General features: G+C 33.9%; 1 protein-coding gene and 1 long non-coding RNA gene across 2 annotated transcripts; one reads left to right on the top strand and one right to left on the bottom strand.

Moving 5' to 3' along the window:
• Positions 1–893: 893 nt before the first annotated feature.
• LOC111510221 (pickpocket protein 28) lies at positions 894–21,184 on the bottom strand. Its single transcript, XM_074174473.1, has 9 exons — positions 20,955–21,184; positions 16,110–16,352; positions 15,887–16,001; positions 9,976–10,127; positions 9,572–9,770; positions 6,152–6,422; positions 4,661–4,720; positions 2,776–2,965; positions 894–1,159 (listed from the first exon to the last, which is right to left on the bottom strand). Exons 1-9 carry the CDS (start codon positions 21,161–21,163, stop codon positions 943–945), a joined length of 1,656 nt encoding a protein of 551 aa, XP_074030574.1. The 5' UTR covers positions 21,164–21,184; the 3' UTR covers positions 894–942.
• LOC141481978 (uncharacterized) lies at positions 18,606–19,479 on the top strand. The gene is made up of 2 exons (XR_012465276.1): positions 18,606–19,120; positions 19,180–19,479. It is a non-coding gene; the product is annotated as an uncharacterized lncRNA (long non-coding RNA).
• Positions 21,185–23,179: the final 1,995 nt, after the last annotated feature.

The following is a 23,179-nucleotide window of genomic DNA, read 5'->3' as shown; positions in this document are numbered from 1 at the left end:
AGATCTATAAAATAATCAGAATATCAAATTTACAAATAAATAAAGTTATAAAGTCATTAACTTGAATTTAAAAATTTTTGCATATTAAAAGAAATATGTATCATTTGGTGACGTTTTAGAGACTCTATCCATTTTCTTTATCCAATGTAGTCTCTCTCATTTCTGAACAGACATTAATTGGCTTAGTTGAGAAGCTGGGTTCATTTGGCCGAGTGTGAATAGGTGTGAGCCACAATAAACCCTTGCGGGTTGCGGTAAATGGTCGAATAGACCCACTCACTTTGGACCTAACCTAACCTAATCCAACCCAACCGATTATTTCGTATGTTAATCTAGACTCAACTGAAGCATGATAAATCATTTTCAATTGTTTTTCTTGTGAAAATTTCGAAAAATATTTGAATCTAGATATAAGACTTCTTAGCGTATTAGCAAGTTTTGAAACGTGGTGATTGCATCTCAAATGTTTGTCTACAGTTAATCCTAGATACTTAACTGACTTTTTTCCTTTAATTTTCAGGTTTCCGTCAACTTGCAATTTAATGTGAGAAGGCTAAGTATTTCCATAACACGAAAAGGGAAATTTGAATTCACATAGATGTGTAAATCATGCTAAGAAGTAACTTTCAGACACAAACTGAAATAGCTACTTCGAACAGCTGCTAACGCAATTTTCAGTACTTTTCTTCGATTTTCTCACAATTGGACTCTGCTGTGATGGTTTAGTCCAGTTGCAGAAAGTTATGGTGAATTCACCAACCGCTGACATACATACAAGTCCAAGTGAGTGTGCGATGAAGTCATCATGAGACAGAAAAATTTATGAGGCATATTTCTATTAACATCCATGAAAATTATCAGTGTGCAAGGAAATGCTGAATGAAAATATCTGGTCAAAATATAACACGAAGAATATTTTCAATGAAAACTACTACTACAAATCTAGTTTTTTAAAAAATTAGTGTCTGTAAGAAAATTACAAAACAATCGAACAGAGAGGTAATACAAAATTTCCACCGCTGATAAGAGAGAGAATCCCGTAAAAAGGCCAAGTAGTCCGCCAAAGTTTGCCAAGAAATCAAAAGGTCCATAAAGCTCGTTTCTTTGAGAAGTCAGGAACTGATCTCTGTTGAAGAAGACTGATAACTTCGAGAAATGGCTGAAACAGAGAAAGCTGATTAGTGAACACTATTTGATATATTTGATAAACATTGAACATCATCGGAAATTGATACTGCTCTGTTCAAAACATAAAAAAATCTTCAAAGAATGAAATTTATTTTTTTTTGTTCATATGCCAATAATATTTTTGTAGTACAAACAGTGTTTTAATTCGAAAATGAACTAACCAATTTGAATTTGGACATATGAATCATTTATATCTTCACTTTTCGAATGATGTCACGAAAATCTAGTAGTATTAGATGTGGTTACCTGGCAGGCCATTCATTTTCTTAGTTGTATCAGAGCTGAATAATGAACAGAGTTCAATTCACAAAATGTTCGAATTTTTCAACTTTCTTCTGCAAGTTACATTGTACTATTTTTTTTGTATTCTCATCATATGACGAAGGCTTTCAACTTTCAGAAGATGAACAATAGGAACTCATGTTTCTATGGATGGTTTTGTAATACCGGATGCATTAATTGACAATTCTGTTTTTCAAAACGAATGAAAATATGTTTTTTGACATAAGAATTTTTCGTAGTTATGATACTCATCAACACTGCTTCAATAATGTGCCCTTACATAACCTGTCAAGTATGAGAATTCATGGGTACTCTCGCCCTTCTCAAGTTATACGGGAAGAACCAAAAATGTGTTTTTTTTCGAATTGAATTGTTATTTCGGAGAATACAAAAATGAAAAAAAAAATGTTATTGTATTTCAAGTGTACTATGACGATATAACAATAATATTCAATAAAACGTTTCGTTTCAACATGGCCACCATCAATTTTTTTTTAATACGGACCTGTCTAATTTTATCACAGATATTGATGAAGCAAAATATATTCTCAATCCAAGGTTGAATCACATTTAATATTTTATAGCGTTCCATTCAAAATAACTACCATCATCAGTGACAACAATCAAACAGAAAAACACTTTATTTTATTATGAACTTTTTGGAAAAAAGAAACCAGTACGGAAAATCAAAGCTACGTGGCAATCTACATTAAATGCTCGAATTGACGACCTCTTTGTTGAATTCACATAAGTTGTCGGTGCAGACAATTTCTGTGGCAATATTCTAGCATAATAGGTGTGATACTAAAACATGCATCTCTTATTTTCTGTTTGAGATAGTGGATATCTCTACTTGGTGACAAAAAATCTGAAGAAGTAAGATCTGGGAATTGAGCTGGCCAGTTATTTGGTCCATTATTTCCAATCAATTTTCTAGGGAATATTGCATCTAAATGTTCCCTTACTATTGCAGCATTATTGGGGAGGAGCGCCGTCCTTTTGGAAATATTGTATTTCATAGTGGATATTCAGTGGCAATTCATCAGAGTAGACATCTAATTCATTGAATAGAAAATGAAGATACATTTCACTATTCAAATGATCGTCCTGAAAAAAAAGGGCCAAGGATGGTTGTTCCCACAGTAACAATCTCTATAACGTACGGACGTACTTTATTCAATACGAACGAGTTACTGTGTTAGCGTGATTTTTGAAAATGAAGTTTGTGGAGATCAAATATTGAAGAGAAGTTTATGACATTTCATAGTTCACAAAAATATTGTATACGGTTCGGTTATGACTTACTAATGTGATGTGTTCAATTCGTAGGTTTGGTTGAGTTGGAATATTTTCAATTTCTCTTTCCATGGAAAAAATGTTCTGCCAGTTTCTATGTCATAGGAAAGTTCCGTGCATAGAGGCATGCAGTTGCATGTTGGATTAACATCGTACACTCCTTTGAATAGGCCAGCAAGCTCACGTATTTTCATGTCATCTAAAATTAGAAAATCAGTCAGCATGATGATCAATGAAGTTATTTTTAGTCACTAATGAGTCCGAATATTGGAGCAATTGCGAATATTACTTCAATAACAGTGTAGATGATGCTTGCGAAGTCAAAGGTCAACACAAGGACTAATAATGATGACGAAAATGCGATGTTTAGGTGATATTTTGGCAGTGCGAAATAATTTGGGGGTTCACATGAATTTGACAACAATATGGGTCATTAGCACAATCAATATAGGTCTTATATATATGATCTGAATTTCCTGACCGATTCTGTAGAAAAAATGGCTCAGGGTTGATTTTAGATGACTGTTGATATGAGTTCCAATCGTTGTAAATCATGAAATGAATATGAAACATAGACAAAAAACAGCTATGTTACGCCAGCGACGCAGAGTACGGAAATCGCATTCACAAAATCCCAAAATTATGTACTTTTCAGGTGCTTTTTAGGTACCGAAGTCAAAAATTACGTTTCGTACCTAGCATTATGTAATGCTAGCAACGCGATGAAAATAATAATGAAGTAATGAATGGTAACGAAACAGTATAAGGTGCTTATTGAGTGCTAAACGGTGAGGATCGTAAAATTTTCTAATTAATAAACAAAAGCTTCCAATTTTGCTAAACAACAGATCTTAGAATCAGGTCTCTCGTAAACGACGACGAATGCTCTATTAGGTATAAACTAAGCGTGGTAATAAAGGGCTCATCAGGTGCTTGCAAGAAATTGAGATGAAAACGACCGTGAATAAGCGAAATAAAATTCGGGATACCTGATTTGAGAAAAAAAATTAACAATATGCAATTAAGTCTTGAAATTCTCGTAAACTAATACATAAATAATCACAATAAAGTGATAATTTAGTGCTCAGTAGATATTCATATTAAATCTAGATTCTATAATACCTTTGGGGCTAATGGACCTGAAAACCACTATGACTGGTGTATTGAGTTTTTATAGTACGTTTCTCAATAAATAAGGGCAAGAGAGTAAAGTGCTAATTAGGTGCTCATTACATATTTATAGTGAACCTAGATTCCATGATTGCTATGAGACTCATGGACCTGAAACCACTATGACTGGTGTATTGAGTTTTTATGAATGAAAAATAGCTTGCAAAAATGTAATCAGTCACCGACTTTGAATGCTGTAGTGCTTGACAATATAAGGCAAGTGGTGAATGAAGTAGGTAATAGTGATGTGTGGAAGAACTGTGTGGCTCACGTTATAAAAGAAGAGAACAAATATTATGTGCAAAGTTCTATAAATCCGATTGTTATTCAACCCGATGATGATTCCACCTCATCCGCATATAGCGAAGAAAAATTTTGATTTTTCTAGCAATTTTGTTGGCCTCTATTATTCTGCAAATATATGTTTGACGGGAATTCGGTGTGATTATTTGTGTTTTCATTGTATTTCAGAGTTTTCGACTCGGAAATCAACTACCTTGAATTTCGAAGTATTTCATAATCACCCATGGTGGAAAAATTCAGTTGAGATAACTTTTTCATGGGATGATCAATTGCTATGATTGTAAGAATAAGTAACTGAAAAACTACCACTGAAAAATAATATGCCGACGCCTATGTCGGCATTTTATTTTTTGCTGTTCCAATTGGTATTGGAAATACTATAAAGCAACTCAAATGAGATGAGATGTGATTTGATACTTACCAACAGCACGTTTAATACATTTCTCCTTCGAATGACTACATATCTTCGTCGAATTGTGTCCTGAAAATAGATAAGGATATCATAAACATCATAATATCGGCCGTTGACCCAATGTCGATAAACAACTAGTTGAAAATCTAAATCCCAATCACCAGAAATGTTGTACCCTTCTCGTCGTACGTTTCACCAACCAGAAAGAATACCATCGCTTCTACATATAGTCCTGAAAGCTCATACCATTATACACGACACAAGATGGCAGGTCTACACTAGGCTCGTTATATTCCTCTGGAATAACGAAATGTATGATTTTGAAATCAATTTCATCAAGGACATTAATTTATTAATTGGTAAGCCCTGGAGCTCTTTCAGGGATTCAGTTTTTATCTCATCAATCATTGCGAAACACCTTTTCTTCAAGGGTCTCTTCAATTTGAAAACAGAAAAAAGTCGACTTTCCAAAAAGGCATAGATATAGAGTTTATTGTCCTTTCCTAATGGATAGTGAAATATATACTGAAGGATGAGATCATATTTTTTTAAAGTTGAATGTGAACGTAGCCTTTGTGTGGATCACCTAAACAAATGTAAGGTAGCTCTAAGGACAATATATAGAAAAATAAAAAGTCAGGAATAATTGAAAGGATCTGTGAGGATTGTGACAAAAAATATATCGGTAACACTAAGCACATAATCGATTTGGAAAACCAGAAAAATCTAGTGTCGCTCAACGTGCCTTGAGAAACGGCCATGCAATGAATGAAAACTGTCTGAAATTGTTGAGATCGGTACACGACACTAGACTTTTTGATGCTTTCGATAGTCTAAAAATAGCAAGCAAATTCCAAAGGCCCCATTCCAAACTGTCCATTGTATTTTTTCTATGAATTTCTCGTAAATTCTTTTTCCTAATGCTCGTGCATTGGAAAGTGAAAGTGGTTCTGCTAGATATGAATAGAAAGTTTCGTAGATAGGAATTGATTTTCTTCATCTGCTGAAGACGCCAACTCGGTTGATGAAACGCGCGTCAAGAAAAGTATTGCACTTCATGCTAATTGGTAAAAGTGCTTGTGTTGGACTCAGTCTACGCCAGAGGTTTTCAGGTTTTATCTATTATATAACTAGTTATAGACATATATAATAATAGACGACAATAATGATTATTATTATTATTATTGATATTGATTGTTATTATTGATTTTCAGAGGTGAATGGTAATATCTTAACTGAAATTTATTTAATACCTGCATTTTCTGTAAAAGGTAGTTCTGATAGTTCAAAGCTAAAATACTTGTAATATAAATATCAATTTTTCGAAAGCAAGCCATCAATAGATGGCGAATCCAACTAAGTCGTTGAGTTGAAACTTGATTCAAATTTATACTGAAAACAATTGGGGAAAATGTGACACACTGTATCTTCATCATGTCAGTAAACTATTCAATTATTCTTATGAACTAATCTACCACTACAGTTATGAATTATCCGTACTGGGCATATAGAAATCCACACAATTGCACATTTCCAAGGTGTGGTTCGTTAAACACTCCAATCCACAGTTTTCAGGATTATATATCTTGAAATATTTCAGAGACCTCTCATCCGCAAAATAGCAAAGTCTGTCTTTGGGTTTGAATTTTTTCACTTCTTTCGATGTGGTCATCATCTTGGGATTAATCATGGCTTGAACGCAAGTGTCCCAGGCGACAGGAATAAATTGTTTTCTAAGTTGAGGCATGGTGTGAGGTGTATGTAGTACGACCTGTGAAAAATACGAATCAATAAGTATGAAGGAAATGAGACGGATTCTGGAAAGTCTGGTAATCGAATCTTGCCAATTGCATCAAAAGCCGGGCTTCATGACCTACAGGATTGACATAGTATTGGGCGCAGCCGCAGAAGTGAGGAGCGACCTTATGAAGCACGAGGATCGAAAACCGAAACTACAGTTCGGCAAATCAGTTGCCGTTAGAGTGAGGTTAAGGCGTCACGAACAACTGAAGATCGCCTCGATTCACCATAGGGAATCCTACAGAGAGGCGATATACGGGAAATATTTCCAGATTACCACCCAACACTGTTCATTGGCGAGTTCAACGGAAAAGCGCGAATGAAACTGTGTAAGGAAAACCGATGGGTCCGGGAGGTTCGCAGACTCCTAGACAATTTTGAGGACACCGCAGTTGCCCCCCTCTGGATGCTTTCACCTACTCCTCTCGAGCAGATCACGTTCCCACATACTCGACATCGCCATAGTGCAGAATATCTCTACCTCAAAGATGGACTTGCTTAACGAAGGGTACTCGGATTACAACCCAATCCCATTCACAGTGGGACAAGATAACGTGGTGTCATAGAACTCAACGAAGAAGATTATCGACTGGAGCAAATTCCAGGGCATATTCTTCCTGCAACACTTTTCGTATTCTTTGAAAGAAGTCACGGTGATCATGATCCAGAAACCAAACCAGAACTCCATATTCACCGGCAACTATCAGCCGATAGTATTGACCCCCATTGATGAGCAAGGTTGCAGAACAGGTCATCCTGAAAACACTCTGGGACCAGATCGAAGAACTGAACATCCTATCAGACGAACAGTTCGGATTGAGGCCGGAACACTATATGGAACTACAAGTGCTGATAGTGGTTGACTGGGCGATGGAATGTTCCAACCTGGTCAACAAATACCACACCAGAGTGATATTTTCCGAAGTCTCCAGTGCACTCGACAGAGTATGGTATGATAGACTCACGACCAAAATTATTGATAATGGCTACAAAAAAAAATGGTGAGATTATTAGATTCATTCCTAGTTGACCGACGATAGCAATGCATAGTAGGACAGGAACTCTCCTGCAGGCACTTTCTGAAAGCAGGAGTCCCACAGGCGGAATTATTATCCCACACCTCTCCTCAGTGTATACAGCAGACGAGCCAGAACTTTAGAATAACTTCAACATGTTGGTTCTCCAAGTGTATAACAACCCCCAACAAACAACTTCCACGAACCATGCGTAGTCTCTGAAAGACTAGCTTACACCCAGATAGGAGTCAGGCGTCGTCTTCAAAGAATGAGAGATTTCTTGGACAAACGGAACAAGATATTCAGGAGTCACTCTCGACAGAAAACTAACAATCAAGTTCCATATCACGCAGAAGCTGATGCCGGCTCTATACAATCTCCACCCGATAATCGGACGCAGTGTATGATAAGTAACATGGCTCTCTAAGCGAAACTGCCCAGTTCATGCAATTTTGCCAATCAATCAATATGTATTCGTGATAATACACATTGTGCTTTCACAAGTCAAGAAATAAACAGTATACATATTAAAATGTTAGTACTTTTGTCATACATTTATAAAATTACAGTTCAATAGATAAAATAAGTAAAATTACAACTTTTTTCATTGAGTTAAATATAAATTCAACATCATAGTAGGTCATCGAAGTAATTATCCAAGGATTCCTGGATTGAATGAAAGACTTTTTCACTGAATAATCTTTGACTTTTTTGGAAAGTAATCTCTCTTCAAGGAGTCTTATGGTCACTGGCAAACAATTGAGGAATTGCACACTATAGCAGTTAGTTCCTTTTCTGGTTCTATGCGATCTGTGATATTCAGGCATAATGTCCTGATTATGACGTTTTTTATAATGATGAAATTGGCTATGTATTGAAAATTTTTGTTTATTATTATAGACATATTTAATGGAGTTTAGTATATATGCACAAGGAAATGTTAGTGTTTTAAGCTCAGCAAAACAGTGCCTGCAGCACTGGCGCTATTTGAGATTCATAATAATATAGATGCATGTTCTTTGTAGCCTTAACATTTATTTCCGGATTTATTTCCAACTCAGCACAGCATATGTCATGTTTGAATTGAATTGTGACACATAACGTTGTCTTGATGCCATATGCGGTCGTTTTTCGCAGTTTCGGCCTTTAAACTTTTCAATAACACTATATAATATTCACTGTTGATGTTATTTTCCTTCTCAAGGTAGTCGATGAATATTATACCACGTGTGGTGAGGTGATGGATCCATGTGTCCTTCACTGTCACATATAGATGGGAAAATTCCGTTTTTTATGTTCAAACTTTGCCAAATACTGCTCAGAATCATCAAGACATTGTTGTTTTTGGTCAACAGAAAACTCGCGCAGCACCCACTTTGAACAACTCCTTCTCATAGTAAAATACTCATTCAATATGAAGCCAACACGTCCTTTTGATACATTCACAATGTCGGCTAACTCACGCAACTTCACTTTTCGATCATTGGAAAAGATTTCGTGATTTTTTTTTGTTTTCTGGTGTTACTGTATCATTTGGACGTCCACTACTTTCTGCAACATCGGTGTCCCTACAACCAAGTTTGAAGTCAACAAAACATTTTTTCGCTTGAATGGTATTCTTTCCCATCAACAAGCAATATGAATTTGAACATGAATTTGTTTTTGATCCATTGTTTTGCGAATAACAAAAGCAGCGCCACTCTTGCCACAATAAGTCACAAACTCATGAGTAGAATATCATGAAATTCCAACAGCTTTCTTTTGAAAGCCGGTACTAACTGAAAAAGCGGTGAAAACAATATACCCAGCGCCATCTATGTGATAGGCTCGGAACTTTTCAGCTCAAGTAGTACATACCTAACTGTTACATCCACAGTGACCTGGATCTCAGTACCCACTACGTGGATGTCCTCTTGATAAATTTCTAGAGGCATCAAATTTGAAATGAAATTCTCGTACACTTTTACTGAAGCTTCTATTGAAATATTAGCGAAACTTTTGAAATGCTCAGCTATGATACTTTTTTTTTTAAAAGAAATGTATGAAAAATTTGTTAAACACTACTGTTAAGAACTATCTATACTCTGATATGGGTTACACTTACTTTGAATCCTTGTGTGTCCTTGGCGCACAAATAATCTAAATCATCTTCTAACTGTAGTAGATATATTTCTAGGGCACTATCAGCTCCAGCAAGAAATGCTCTAATGGGATATGCATTCAGACCAATTCCTTTTGAATACCCATAGTCAACAGTCCAATTTGAACGGTATCTGTTTTGATGGTAGTTGCCATAGTGAACTCTGTGAAATATCAAAAATACCTCTTTTTTGAAACGGAAGAAACGTCAAGGAAACCTCATCAATTCAAGGCCTCAGAAAATTGGCAAATCGATAGTCTTACATCAACAAGAACTGTTCCTGTGACTGTCGAAGAACGTGATTCACTTCATCGAAATTACATTAAGAAGGACAAAACCTCGATGTTCAAAGTTTTTTCAGGACTTACACATTATCTTCGTAAATATATTCCCGACTCAAAATGTTGAAGCTATAGCAAACACCATCATCCAGTATGACAGGAGTGAATGCTTCCTTACAGGGCAACCTCCCACCCATATGCATGCACGTGCTGAACATCAAATTAAAATCAGGTCTTATCTGAAAAAGGAGTAAGGAAGTTATGGTAATTGAAAAAATTATTGTAAGGAACTGGCATGAAGAATGAGCTTTTTTATGTACTTTCAAATCACTTCCAGAAATGTGGAAGAGATCAGTGTGATTGTAAAAAAGGACGTTTTTTTAGGTGATCCTTGAAAACGGTAAAACATACAGGGCCGCCCAACCAGCAAAGTTGTTTTATAATTCCAACACAATACAGTTGTAGGCAATAAAAGTGTTTTATAAATTTGTCATAGAAACGTTCATGAAATAAAATTAAAAAACCATTATAAAATAGTCAGGAAATTATCACAGAAACGTTTTTACAACTAACTTATGAAACTTATTTTCCTATAAAAGTGAATTGTTATGTAGCAGTTTAATAACACTTTTCTGCGAGATTTTTATGATGGTTATAAAACTATTTCAAGCTTATTTTATAACCACATTCTGCAGTATTCGTTCGAATAGTTCTTCTTCAGCAATTTAGTAGGTCATCAAATGACTTTGTTTCAATTTATACATCATTGTAAACCAACTGGCTTCAGGCATAGAATTGTGGTTTCGTATTAGCTTATCAACATCAACCCATGAGGGTTGGTTATTATTTACCCATGACGACGGAACTATGGTGAACATATAAACCTAGAACTTAGATAAAATGAGTCACATCCAGCTTCAAAAAGACAAAACTATCAACTGAAAATATAGGCCTGAATTATCAAATATATGGTCAATTATTGAAGCTAATTAAAAGATATATTCTGACATCAAAAACTTACCCGTCATTTCCACTAAACGCACGACAAATTGAATATCAACAATATTCAATCCGCGTTCATATAGGTTATGTCTAATATAACATGTATTTAGCATTAGACAACGAGTATTTATCATAAAAAAGGTAATATTTGATGAATATAAGTAATTTATATTATAAGAGTCACCAAAGTGTCATTGATCTGCAAAAATGTTGCCAACTAACTTATAAACAATCACAATAATTGTGTACCGACAGCAGAGCCACAGCGGAGCAGAAAGACAAACAAATATTAATAGGGCCGTATTCTTAGTATTCTGTGTAAGAAAATCATGAAAATAACGGGATGCTTAGTTGTGTTTCGAAAAAATATTTCATATAGAAATGAGTTGTTAGGGTTGGATGGGAGTTCAGTTTTAGCAGCTAAACCATACAAGGTGATTCACGGAATTTAATTCATTTGGGAGTATCTGGGTTTCCGATAATTTTGTGATTTCAGTGTATGCGTTCGCGTTCAAATTCAATTGTATAGGTTCGCTACCCGCTTTCTATAATTAATTCGTGACAGTGTTCGTATTCATAGGTATTCGTTAGTGTAAATGACTTAGATGTTGGGATGTTGACCAATTGACGTATGATTAATTTTTGTGTTGGGTTCGAATACTCTATTTGTAACAAATATTTTTTTTATAATTTTTTGTTTAGTGAAAGAATGGTTGGTTTGGGTTAGTTTGGTTTTGTTTCAGTTATTTCAGAAACTCCATCTATTGAAAAATATACGGTCGGAAATGTCAATAGTGGGTCTAGAATGGTTTGGGGTTGGGAGAAAACTCCAGTAATATGAGGTAACACTCTTGCAAAATACTTCCATATCTTTATTACATTGTAGCTAACGGTGAAAAAAATTAAAACTCATTTTTATAAATTATAATTAATTGATACATTTTGTCAATAACTGATAATCAGTGTCAATTTTTTCTTGCGAAAATCAGGAAAAGGTTATGATAATGGTTAAAACCCGTCGTTTAGCCTTTATAATCGATGAAAGAAATTTTTTAGCCAAATCATCAAAGACAGATAATATTTATCCGAACTATATGGGAGAAATATTTTATTCATACTAGCACTTTTCTAGAAACCTAAAGCTTTAAAAGTAGTCCGACTCTGCCGCAATACCATCACTCCCAGAACTAAGTTTTTCTTAACAGTTTTATAGGGGTAACATAGTAGCTAAAATACGTTGAAATACTTGCTAGTGATACCAAATTCATTTCATAGAACGACGCCATTTGTAATGATAGCGATCCGGGATACTGAAATTAGATGAGTAGAAAATATGAAATACCGCACATATTTACAGCTGAAAAGTACATAAATATTATAACATTATATTATTTAGAATAAAGTGAGTTAAGTTTGCGACTAGAAAATTAATACGTCGACAGAGTGAATTTTTGTATAATTAATAATTTTACCGAGAAAACATTTATAAATGAGTGGCGCGCTTGAATTTTGCTAATAATAGGCTATATATTTGTCAATAAAATTTCATTTGCAGTAAAAATATCAATCTTCGGAACATAAACAATGACTTTAACAGTTTTAGTGCAGAAGTGAAATTTTAAGATGGCTTCAACCTTTCTATTTATTAGTTTTTAGTTGGTGACATATCTATTATATTTTCCTAGTGTCCAATACAAAATTACTTCTTGCGTCTTCAAGAAAACATTTTTAACACTTTTTTATTTTATTGTTATCGTTTTCGGCTGTATTATATCTTATAACGCCTACTTGGAACTACTACAAAACTCTTATAAAATTGTCTTCTGATTATTTTATAAGTATCGCTTAAATATGTTGCAAAAGTGCAGTAAAGAAAGTTTTACAAAACTACTTTTTGAAAGGGTTAGACAAATTTTATAGTAACTGCCAAAATGTTTATAAAACTGTTTTGTAGTTTTTGTGAAAGGCCTTACAAAATATTGATAATAACTATAATGTTTTATAAAACAGTGCCAGTTTCCTATTTATAGCAGTTTTATAAACATATTGAAAACATTTCTGGGAGAAATGCAGTTTTATAATTTGTTTTTCCGAAACGTTTTCGCAACTATAATAAAATACGAAATTGCTAGTTGGGCGGTAATGTGGACAACATTTTCCTATTGTAGAGAACTAGAATAAACTCTTTGCAGATCGGAAATATCAGTGATTGTTGTCAAAATATTCGCAATTTTGAATGATATGAGATGGTAATTTGAAACATTTATTTTAATTTGTACAGAAATACGCAACTATATAAAATTGAACAGACAATGAAATCATAACTGATGGATTAATTTTATTAAACTCCTATTATTGCATTCATTTTGACTTATTCTTGAGCCTCTTTATAATTTGCAATAAAATAGCTTTTTTTCATCAGTATTCAAGGAAAACTACAAGTGTGCTATGTGGCTGAATTCAGAATTTGATGCAGAATTCAAAAACTGATTGGAAATACTGGATTATCGATGAAAAAAATTTGGCGTCGGTGTCGCGACGCCCTAACGGATGACGCCTAGTGCTGAATCCTATGTAAATAAGAGGACCCTTTGACACCAAAATTATCTGCTTTCACGAAATATAGATATTCTTTTTCATTTTTTAGATATTTGCCCGCGAAGTTTTATATGGGACACCCTGTATATATCCCAACTAGCAATTTCGTATTTTATAATAGTTGCGAAAAGGTTTCGGAGAAACAAATTATAAAACTGTATTCTTCTCAGAAATGTTTTCAATGAGTTTATAAAACAGCTATAGATAGGAAATTGGCACCGTTTTATAAAACATTATAGTCTTCATCAGTATTTTGTAAGGCCTTTTACAAACTCTATAAAACAGTTTCATGAATAGTTTGGCAGTTACTATAAACTTTTTCTAACACTCTTAAAAAGTAGTTTTGTAAAGACTTCTCTTACTGCAGTTTTGCAATATATTAATGCGATAGTTATAAAATAATCAGAAGACAATTTCATAAGAGTTTTTCAGTAGTTCAGAGTGAGCGTTATAAAATAGAATACAGCCGAAAACGATAACAATAAAATAAAAAAGTGTTGAAAATGTGTTCTTGATGGCGCAAGAAGTAATTTCGAATTGGACACTAGGAAAATATAATAGATATGTCACCAACTGAAAACTAACAAATAGAAAGGTTGAAGTCATTTCAATACTATCACTTTTGTATTTTTAAAACCATTAAAGACAGTGTTCGTGAATTAAAGATTGATATTTTTACTGTGAATGAAATTTTATTGACAAATATATGGCCTATTATTAGCAAAATTTGAGCGCGCCACTCATTTATTAATGTTTTTGCAAAAAATTATTAATCAAACAAAAGTCCACTCTGTCGACGTATTAATTTTCTAGTCGCAAACTCAACTCAGTCTGTTCTAAATAATGTAATGTTTTAATATCTATATACTTTTCAGCTGTAAATATCACTATATGTGCGGTATTTTATATTTTCAACTCATCTAATTTCAGCATTCCGGATTGCTATCAATTAAAATGGCGTCGTTCTATAAAATAAATTGGTATCAGTAGCAACCATTTCAACGTTGTTTACCTACTATGCTACCCCTATAAAACTGTTAAGAAACACTTAGTTCTAGGACTGATGGTATTGCGGCAGAGTCGGACTACTTTTGAAGCTATAGGTTCCTACAACAAAAGTGCTTGTATGAATAAAGAATTTGGATAAATATTATCTATCGGGATGTTTTGGCTAAAAAGCTTCTTTCAGATTATAAAGGTTTATCGACGGGTTTTAACCATTATAATAACCTTTTCCTGTTTTTCTCAAGAAATAATTGAAGCACTGCTAGGTTACGGCGTGTAATAGTTTAAAGTGTTTTTTTAGTATTCCCAATATACAGAACGACTCAAAAAGCTTTCAAGAATTTTTTTAATGGTACACCCAGTCATTTTTTCGTCTATTATTTGATTCTTTTTGAACATTAACCCTATCACTGCACAACATATTTTCGTAACATATTTTCAGAACCACTTTTCTTAATTTTTTTCCATTGACCAATATTACACGACATTATTAATAGAGATAGTTATTGACACGCTAATCAAATAAAACTGATGAATTAATATACTTTCATTATACTACACTCAACGTCAATGTCAGCTGGTTGTTTTCAAATACTGCATTTTATTCTTGGCGACAGCAAATATATATTCGCGAAAGTAATTTTATTTTATAACAGTTATATTAGTGTTTTGTAATTGTAGTATATATACCAAACTATAAAATAGTTGGGAAATTATCATTGAAGTGACAATATGGTGATGAAAATAAAATAGTGTCTGAAAGCATTCTAATAAAATAATTTCATTGAAGCTACAGGAAACAGTTATAAAATAAACTTGAAATAGTTTTATAACCATCATAAAAATCTCCCAAAAAAGTGCTGTAAAGCTGCTACAAAATAATTCACTTTTATAAGAAAGTAAGTTTTATAAGTTGGTTGTAAAAACGTTGCCGTGATAATTTCGTGACTATTTCATAATGGTTTTTTAATTTTAGTTCATAACCGTTTCTATGACAAATTTATGAAAACACTTTTATTGTCTACAACTGTCTTGTGTTCACAGCTTGTCTAATATAATCAATTAGCTTTTGGAAGTAATTATAAAATACCAGTAAAATAAAAGTGTTGCAGCACTATGGAATTATAAAACAACTTTGCTGGTTGGGATAGAAATCAAAAGGGATAAATTCGTGGACAGAACACTTAAAAAATGGAGGCAAACCGCGGATACGTGTTTTTTGCTGTTGGCCTCATCAGCCAGCGGTTTGCGTGTCAAAAAGAAATCTTTTATTTGCTGGAAGAAAAATGTGCATCATCTTTCATAAGAATTATTATGAATATAAAAAAATCAAAATGGACTACTTATGGATCTTATCAGGAAGAAGTACGGATAGGAGAAAAAGAAAACTTACTGAATGGATCTGATCATAGAAATCTTCTGTGAAAGTATCAAGTGGCGGTAATTTATTCTCATGAAAATCATCGATACTTCCACAAACCGACGACAAATACTGGGTTTTCTTCAACCTGAAACAAAAATATAGAATTATTTATAGATACACGACTTTCTCACGAATCATAAACATAATAACATAACTGAAATACTATCGCATTTTGTTATTTCATAGAACTCACTCGTCTTCGCTGATGGACATATTTTTCCAAATTTTCATAGCTGCTTCAGTGAAATTGAACTTCTCTCTTGTCGCTTTTACCACTGGACATATCGTGACAGCTGGGAACGGTATAGTGGAAATTGGTGATTCTCGTGTAGCGAAGTTGACGATGAACGGATTTTCTTCGTATTTGTTATAGATTTCTAAAATGTGGTACACTGACAAAGCCACTGCTGTCAGTAATATTACAAGCCATAGTATTCTGAAAAAAAATTCTATACTGGGTGTATGAACGAATCGTATTTTCGGAATAATTGCGAATTATCGTATGGATTTCGAAAGAAAAACGTTTTGAAAACCGCTCTAAGAAATCAGAATGCTGCGTTTTTTCTTTATAATTGAGAAAATATATTTTTGAATGAAACGTTTCACTTTTTCGTTACTGAAATGACCCATTCATCTTAAACAGTGTCATCCCCAAAGTATGCACCATAAGAGAAACTTATTCATTAAGGGTTTTCCGACAAGAAGTTATTCGTGATAAAAGTACGTACATCTCCTGAAACGGAACATGCACCAACAGAATATAGTACAGCACACGTAATATACGAGAAGCCTTCAAATATTTGATTTTATGACAAGAGTACTCTTTAAGAAAAAACGTTTTTGGCTTTTTACCACCCCATCTTGATACAAAAAAAGGATGAGGGAATCTTCCAAAGAAAGGAAGGAAGTAATCAATTTGAAAATAAGTAACTCTATACATGGATGTGTAGATCATGCAAAGAAGTAACTTCTAGAGACAAACTGAAAGAAAGTCCTCCTGAAACAGCTACTTTCATATAAATATTGGATTACACGAAAGAAAAAAATTCTTTCGAAACAAATACTTTTATATGAACACTGAATTATACAGAAGATACTTTCCTCTACTCAGTTTGTATTTCAAACATTCGTTGTGGAATAAAAATCAAATATCATTCACATGAGTTCTACTTTAAATGAATGGTAATAAATTACACTTACATGGAACACTGTCACCCTCATTGGTATACACCGATGTTTCGCCTTAAGACACTTGTCCCAAGGCTCTTCAGTACCAAATTGGATAACATTATAAAAAATACACACAGTTCATTCATGAATTACGATTTTTAATGTCACGGAATAAGCTTGATCTGCTTATGTCATCGATGACATCGTAATGACATTCATTCACCAATTTGATTTAATCTCAGCCAAGAGGAATCTTATTTGAATTGAAGGGGTTATATTTTCAGGAGTGATAATTTTTGGAAAAGAAAGTTTTTGGCTTTCTACTACCCCATCTTGATACAAAAAACAATGATGAGGGAATCTTCCAAGGAAAGGAAGGGAGTAATCCATATTACTATGCAATATCTTAAAATTGACTCAGGTAATGAGTTATAAATTATGGAAAGGTTCTTCCTGCTGAGAATATCACGTAGCAAATAAAAGTTATGTTTTAGTTGTCTTAATTTCTTTGTTACATATAATGCATGTTCATCCCACCTTAGGTGTTGATCCACTATCACACCAAGATACTTTAGTTTATTAATGTTTTCAATCTGTGGACAACCTCTGAGGCATATTTCATCGCAAGAATTACTATGTACTGAAATATAACTTTCTGTAGGTTGGTCTTCACTAGTTGGAGGGAAGGTGATAAAATTACTCTTCTGAAAATTCACTATTATTAGGCTGTGAGTCAACCAACTGTGGATATGAGAGAGGCTTAATTTAGTACAATCATATATCTGTTCCCATGTATCGTTTATGAAAACAATAGCAGTATCATCTGCATATGATACTATGTACCAGTCCTGCAGTATATTCAATTTTTTCAAATTTATTACGAATGGATGGAATTATTGCGTGAAAACCAAATAAATTAATATATCTTGTATGACGATCATGTACCAATGGAAATTATGATGAGTGATGAGGGAATTACTGCAAACTTCAACTTTATTTTTCAACCTAATGTAATTGATATAAAGCAACTCAATTGAAATGAATAGTTTTTTTTTGTTCCCACAACGAAATACCCATGAGACTATTCAGCAATATAATTAATCATATGCAGCTATCACTTAATTTTCTCAAATAATTTGCAGTCACAATCTCACAAATAAATTAGATTCGCAATATCCAAAAATATTTCGCAATGCATAACTCCTCATAAATTATGGAATTTCTGCTATGTGAGAATAAATGATAACTTTGTCAGAAAATTCAACGAAATCTTTGAGTAATTCTATAGGAAAAATTTCAAAAAACTGTTACAAAATATCACAGAAAAGTAAATACTGAAGCAAATCGAACACATTTGCAAAACAAAATATAAAACTACAGTCAGCAAAAGTTTATGAGACAGTAAGCATAATGACAGTAACTAAAAATCACTGAAATGATGTATTTATTCAATGAAACCCTATCAATGGGTTACAAAACACGCATTTCTTGTATTATCATGAGCGAGATTATTATAGTTATTTATGTATCAAGGGAATTAGGAGGGCCTTAATTACCGATGGCAAAGTTTGCGTCCCGAGGGCCTCTGGCCCGAGGGACAGCAATTGCCTGAGGTTATTAAGGCTCATTAATTCCCGTGGTACATAGATAATTTTATTTCTGACCGATTTCAATAAAATTTTGTTCATTTTTGAAACGGAAAAATGTACCAATTCATTACCTTCCTGGTATATTTGAATCAGGTACCGTTGATTATAGTAGAGTTTTCTTGTTGCTAGGTTGTTGCTATGTAACTTGTTTATAAACAGAACTTTGTTATCAAGCTGTGTTTGCGGTGAAAACGTGTTTTCTACCCCAAATATAATGGAGGATATTTTGAAAAAAGCTGAACAAGCAAGATAATCATTAATTCCATCGAAAAGTGAAGCCGTATACCAAAAAGAATACAAGATATATCTGGACTGGCTGACACGGAAAAATGTTATGCCAAAAGATGTTACTGAAACTGTATTTCTGGCATATTTTCAAGAACTGGTAAGGAATTTTCTATGTTTTTCGGTAGATTTGGTAGTAATTGTGTTTATTCGTTTCAGTCAGAAACGTATAGTCCGAATTCTTTATGGACTAAATGGTCAATGCTAAAATCGATGGTGACTATACATGAGAAACGAGATATCACCAAGTTCAATGAACTACAGGCTTTTTTAAAACGGAAGAGTAAGAGTTATAAGCCGAAAAAGTCTGCTGTTTTATCTCCTAAAGATGTTATCAGCTCCAGCCATACAAAAGAAGAAATTGTTTCCAGTGGCGGAAGTAATTTTCAGAGAACATTTCAAAATTTTACATTTATTATTTGTAATGACGTGAATAAATGAAATATGGTTCAGTTTTCATTTCTATTTATTTTTACTTGTGAAAGGTAGAGGGAATTATAAAATCTATAATGTCCCAAGGGAGTTATGACCCTCTTTATTGATAGCGTAACTATGACGATATAAGCTTATAATATCCCGGTCAGAAATAAATGTTATCTTAGCATCACATAATATTATCATTTTGATAAAATAAAACCATAAAATATGGCAAGCAGCCAGGATATCTTGAATGTAAATCAGAGCGAAACACGTCACTTTTTTGTAAACAAACGAATGTGACATCTTGAATGAGACAACATTAAATTTCAACGCTAGTTTTTGTTCGTGACTTAATATTGTTTACACTGACTGTTTTCTATGTGTTGATAGGTTTGTTCTGGTTTTTAGTTTGTACTGTTTCGAATTGTCCAAAATCAGTAAGTCAGTTGTGGACTGAAAAGGTTAACGCGACAAAATGTTCAGTATACAGTTGGGTGACTGTTTTTTGACTGTTTGCAACAGTCCGAGCAGAGAACCAGAACAAGCCTGATGAATCAAAGTAAAATAACGTAAGCCATGGACCCAGGAGTTACAAAGGCAAACAGCGGTAATCTGTCTAGATTCAGCTTGTCCATGCTGGAAGAGCTTCTAGCATCAAACAACGAATGTTGTTACTCAAGGAATGTTATAATTTTCATATACAGGCCGTTTTTTTATTTTGTGATAACATTGCTATATTCTATATGGGAAAAAAAGTAACTGTCATCGGGAATAATACAATGGTCGAGGAAAATTTACGGGGACTGTCGCCCTTCTCGAGTTATACGGGAAAAACAAAAAATGCCTACTCGAACGTGACGTCACAAGCGACGCCATGACAATTTGAACTGTTTTGGTGTGAATTTTATATTCATCTTTCATTATTTGCGTGAATGTGACATACGTTATGATCATAATAATATATTTTTCAATATCATAGAACAGTATTCCAAAATCTGTTATTCTGCCTATTCATCAAAAATGAAATAATACCTGTGTAAATACCCAATATAATGTGATATTTCAATTCAGTCAATCTATTCGAAATGAAATTATTATTTTTGCTTCTCGTGATGAATGGAAACAATCCCTTAGATAATAGTTAGAAAACATTGTTTATTTCTGTCAATCACTTATGATGCACTGTTTGGAACCTTTGGTGTGGTAATGAATATAACTGGAGTTTTTTCCCAACACCAAATCGTTATTTTTAACACCTCAACACGTGTTGCGATCACCAAGTGATCATCTTCAAAGAGGAAGCTTAATTAAAAAATATATTTTCAACTTTTTGTTCGATGTCCTTTAAAAGCGTGTTTTTTAGTTTTTTTGAACTATATTTATTATTTAGCGATATCAAAGTTTTTAAGTCACAATTTTCCAATTTGATAAACACTATAAGATATTTCTTGAAACTGTGTTTCTAAAGAATAGTACAAAAATGAATTCATATCAAAATCATTGTTTTATGTTACCTTTCCCCTTTGGATCTCCTTTCTCCCAAATATTTGAATCCAATAATACTAGAATTTTCACAGTAATCCCTGAAGTAGCTTTTGATATATTCGAAGTTTCTCCTTTTATTTGGAACAGCTTTAGTACATTCTGTGACAGAAGTCGTATCTATGGGAATTTCGCATTGTGCTTCAGAATCTACCCCAGCCACGTTTTGTTGCACTGCCATCACGAAAATGAGTGAATTCAAACTGCATTTCACCCAAACATGCTCGTTTTATGGAAATTGCAATCATGCGTATTGTTGAACAAGTGACATATCATAAAACTGGCCGTTTTTTTAGCTGATCCCACTAATGCTACCTCGAGAACAAGGGCGGTTGAGTTGGACAAAAGTTTCCTATTTTTTTTACGCTTCAGAGTCGTATATTTGATATATGCATTTGTTTTTACAGGGTTCTACGAGTTAACAAAAATATGTTTATGTTTATGGTATTCTTCTGCAAAAACAAAAATTTAGACAGTTTATTATCATTGTTTCAGGAAGCACTCTCGAACCTAGAGCATTGGTCCAATGAAACTGGATTCATTTTTTCAACAGAAAAAACACAATGTATTCTCTTCTTCAAAAAAGAAACTGCCAATATACCACCCCTCTACCTATATGGGCAAAATCTTGAATATGTCACAACCATAAAGTTCTTGGGTATGATATTTGATGACAAACTGAATTGGAATGCACACATTAAAAGCCTAGCCGAGTCGTGTAACAGAAGACTGAATATGTTGAAAACGTTGGCACATAAAGAGTGGGGATCTGATGGTCAAACAATACTGCACGTTTACAGAACACTCATCAGATCTAAAATGGACTTTGGATGTATTGCATACAACTCGGCGAACAAGACAACACTCAAGTTACTCGACACTATTCACAACAAAGCCTTACGAATATCTTTCGGTGCTTTCTGTACAACACCAGTTGAAAGCATCTACTGTGCAACAGGAGAGTCATCTCTCCACAACATACCTATCTCAGTTTGGCATATGCAGCAACAATAAGTGCAAATCCAACAAATCCCACTCATAGTAACACATTCTGCGATAAATATAGAAATCTCTTCACAAATCGTACAAGAATCTATAAACCTTTCTACCAGAGGATCCGCGACCATTTGTTTACCCTCGATCTATCCCTACCGGAAACGTTTCCTATCAAATTCAATCCACCTTTTCCTTGGATTGTTAAACGACCGAACTAAATACGATAAACACAGACCCAATAGCCAGATCATCAAAAACGAACTCAACCAAATTATTTGTAACCACTCTAATCACATGGAAATCTACACGGATGCCTCAAAAACCAACGAAGGAGTAGGAGCTGCCATAGTTACAACATCTGAATCGTTCTCATATGAATTTCCCTCAACTACCAGCATATTCAGTGCAGAACTATATGCCATTTACCGTGCGCTGGTCTATGTCAACGCGACAGGTGGAGATAGTTATATCATTTTAACGGATTCACTTAGCTCCATATACGAACTTAAGCGCTTATATCCTAAAAATCCAATTGCACAAAAAATAAAAAGAGAACCTTATCTGATGCAGCAACTTGGAAAAAATATTAGTTTCATTTGGATCCCATCACGTATTGGAATTCAGGGCAATGGAAAAGCCGACGAATGTACTCGTGGCGCAATTACGTCTACCGAATCGGAAGTAGTGTCGAAAGTAGTATTTACAGATATTAAAACAATGGTGAAAACAACGATAATCCAGAAATGGCAAAATCAGTGGCAAGTGTCCGGGGCAAAACTACGTACAATCAAATATGATGTGAAACCGTGGCCTGATGAAAAAACAACCGAAAACATCAAGTGCTCATCAATCGGCTACGCTTGGGTCATACCAAACTCACGCACAGTTATCTGTTAAATCACACCGAAGAGCCAATGTGTGACATATGTGAAACAAAACTGAGTGTTGAGCACATTTTCACCGATTGTCCAAAATACCGGGTGCAGCGAAACAACTTTAACTTTCCCCTAGATATCTACAACACTATTGGCAGAAACTGTAATATTCCAAATATTATCAAATTTCTTAAATGTATCGATATTATAACAAAATTATAAACATGTACTACTCGCTTATAACCACTAGGTTGATGCGAATTTGCTTAAATAAAAAAAAATGTTTAGTACGCAATATATTTGAATATCTCCACCATTAGATGAGA

The sequence above is a fragment of the Leptinotarsa decemlineata genome, unplaced genomic scaffold (assembly GCF_025532065.1).
Source record: "Leptinotarsa decemlineata unplaced genomic scaffold, Ldec_3_MD MMD2_tig00000591_RagTag_RagTag, whole genome shotgun sequence".
Taxonomy (NCBI): Eukaryota; Metazoa; Arthropoda; class Insecta; order Coleoptera; family Chrysomelidae; genus Leptinotarsa; species Leptinotarsa decemlineata.
Note: the sequence above shows the minus strand (reverse complement) of the source record. Positions and strands in the feature narration are given on the sequence as shown.

Excerpts from the sequence above, each read along its gene's own strand:
- LOC111510221 (XM_074174473.1), bottom strand. The coding sequence starts at position 21,163 with ATGGCAGTGCAACAAAACGTGGCTGGGGTAGATTCTGAAGCACAATGC. Across the intron at positions 16,353-20,954 it reads AGGAGATCCAAAGGGGAAAG|AATACTATGGCTTGTAATAT; the intron begins GTAACATAAAAC and ends ATTTTTTTTCAG. Across the intron at positions 4,721-6,151 it reads TGTGGATTTCTATATGCCCA|GACACAATTCGACGAAGATA; the intron begins GTACGGATAATT and ends ATCTATTTTCAG.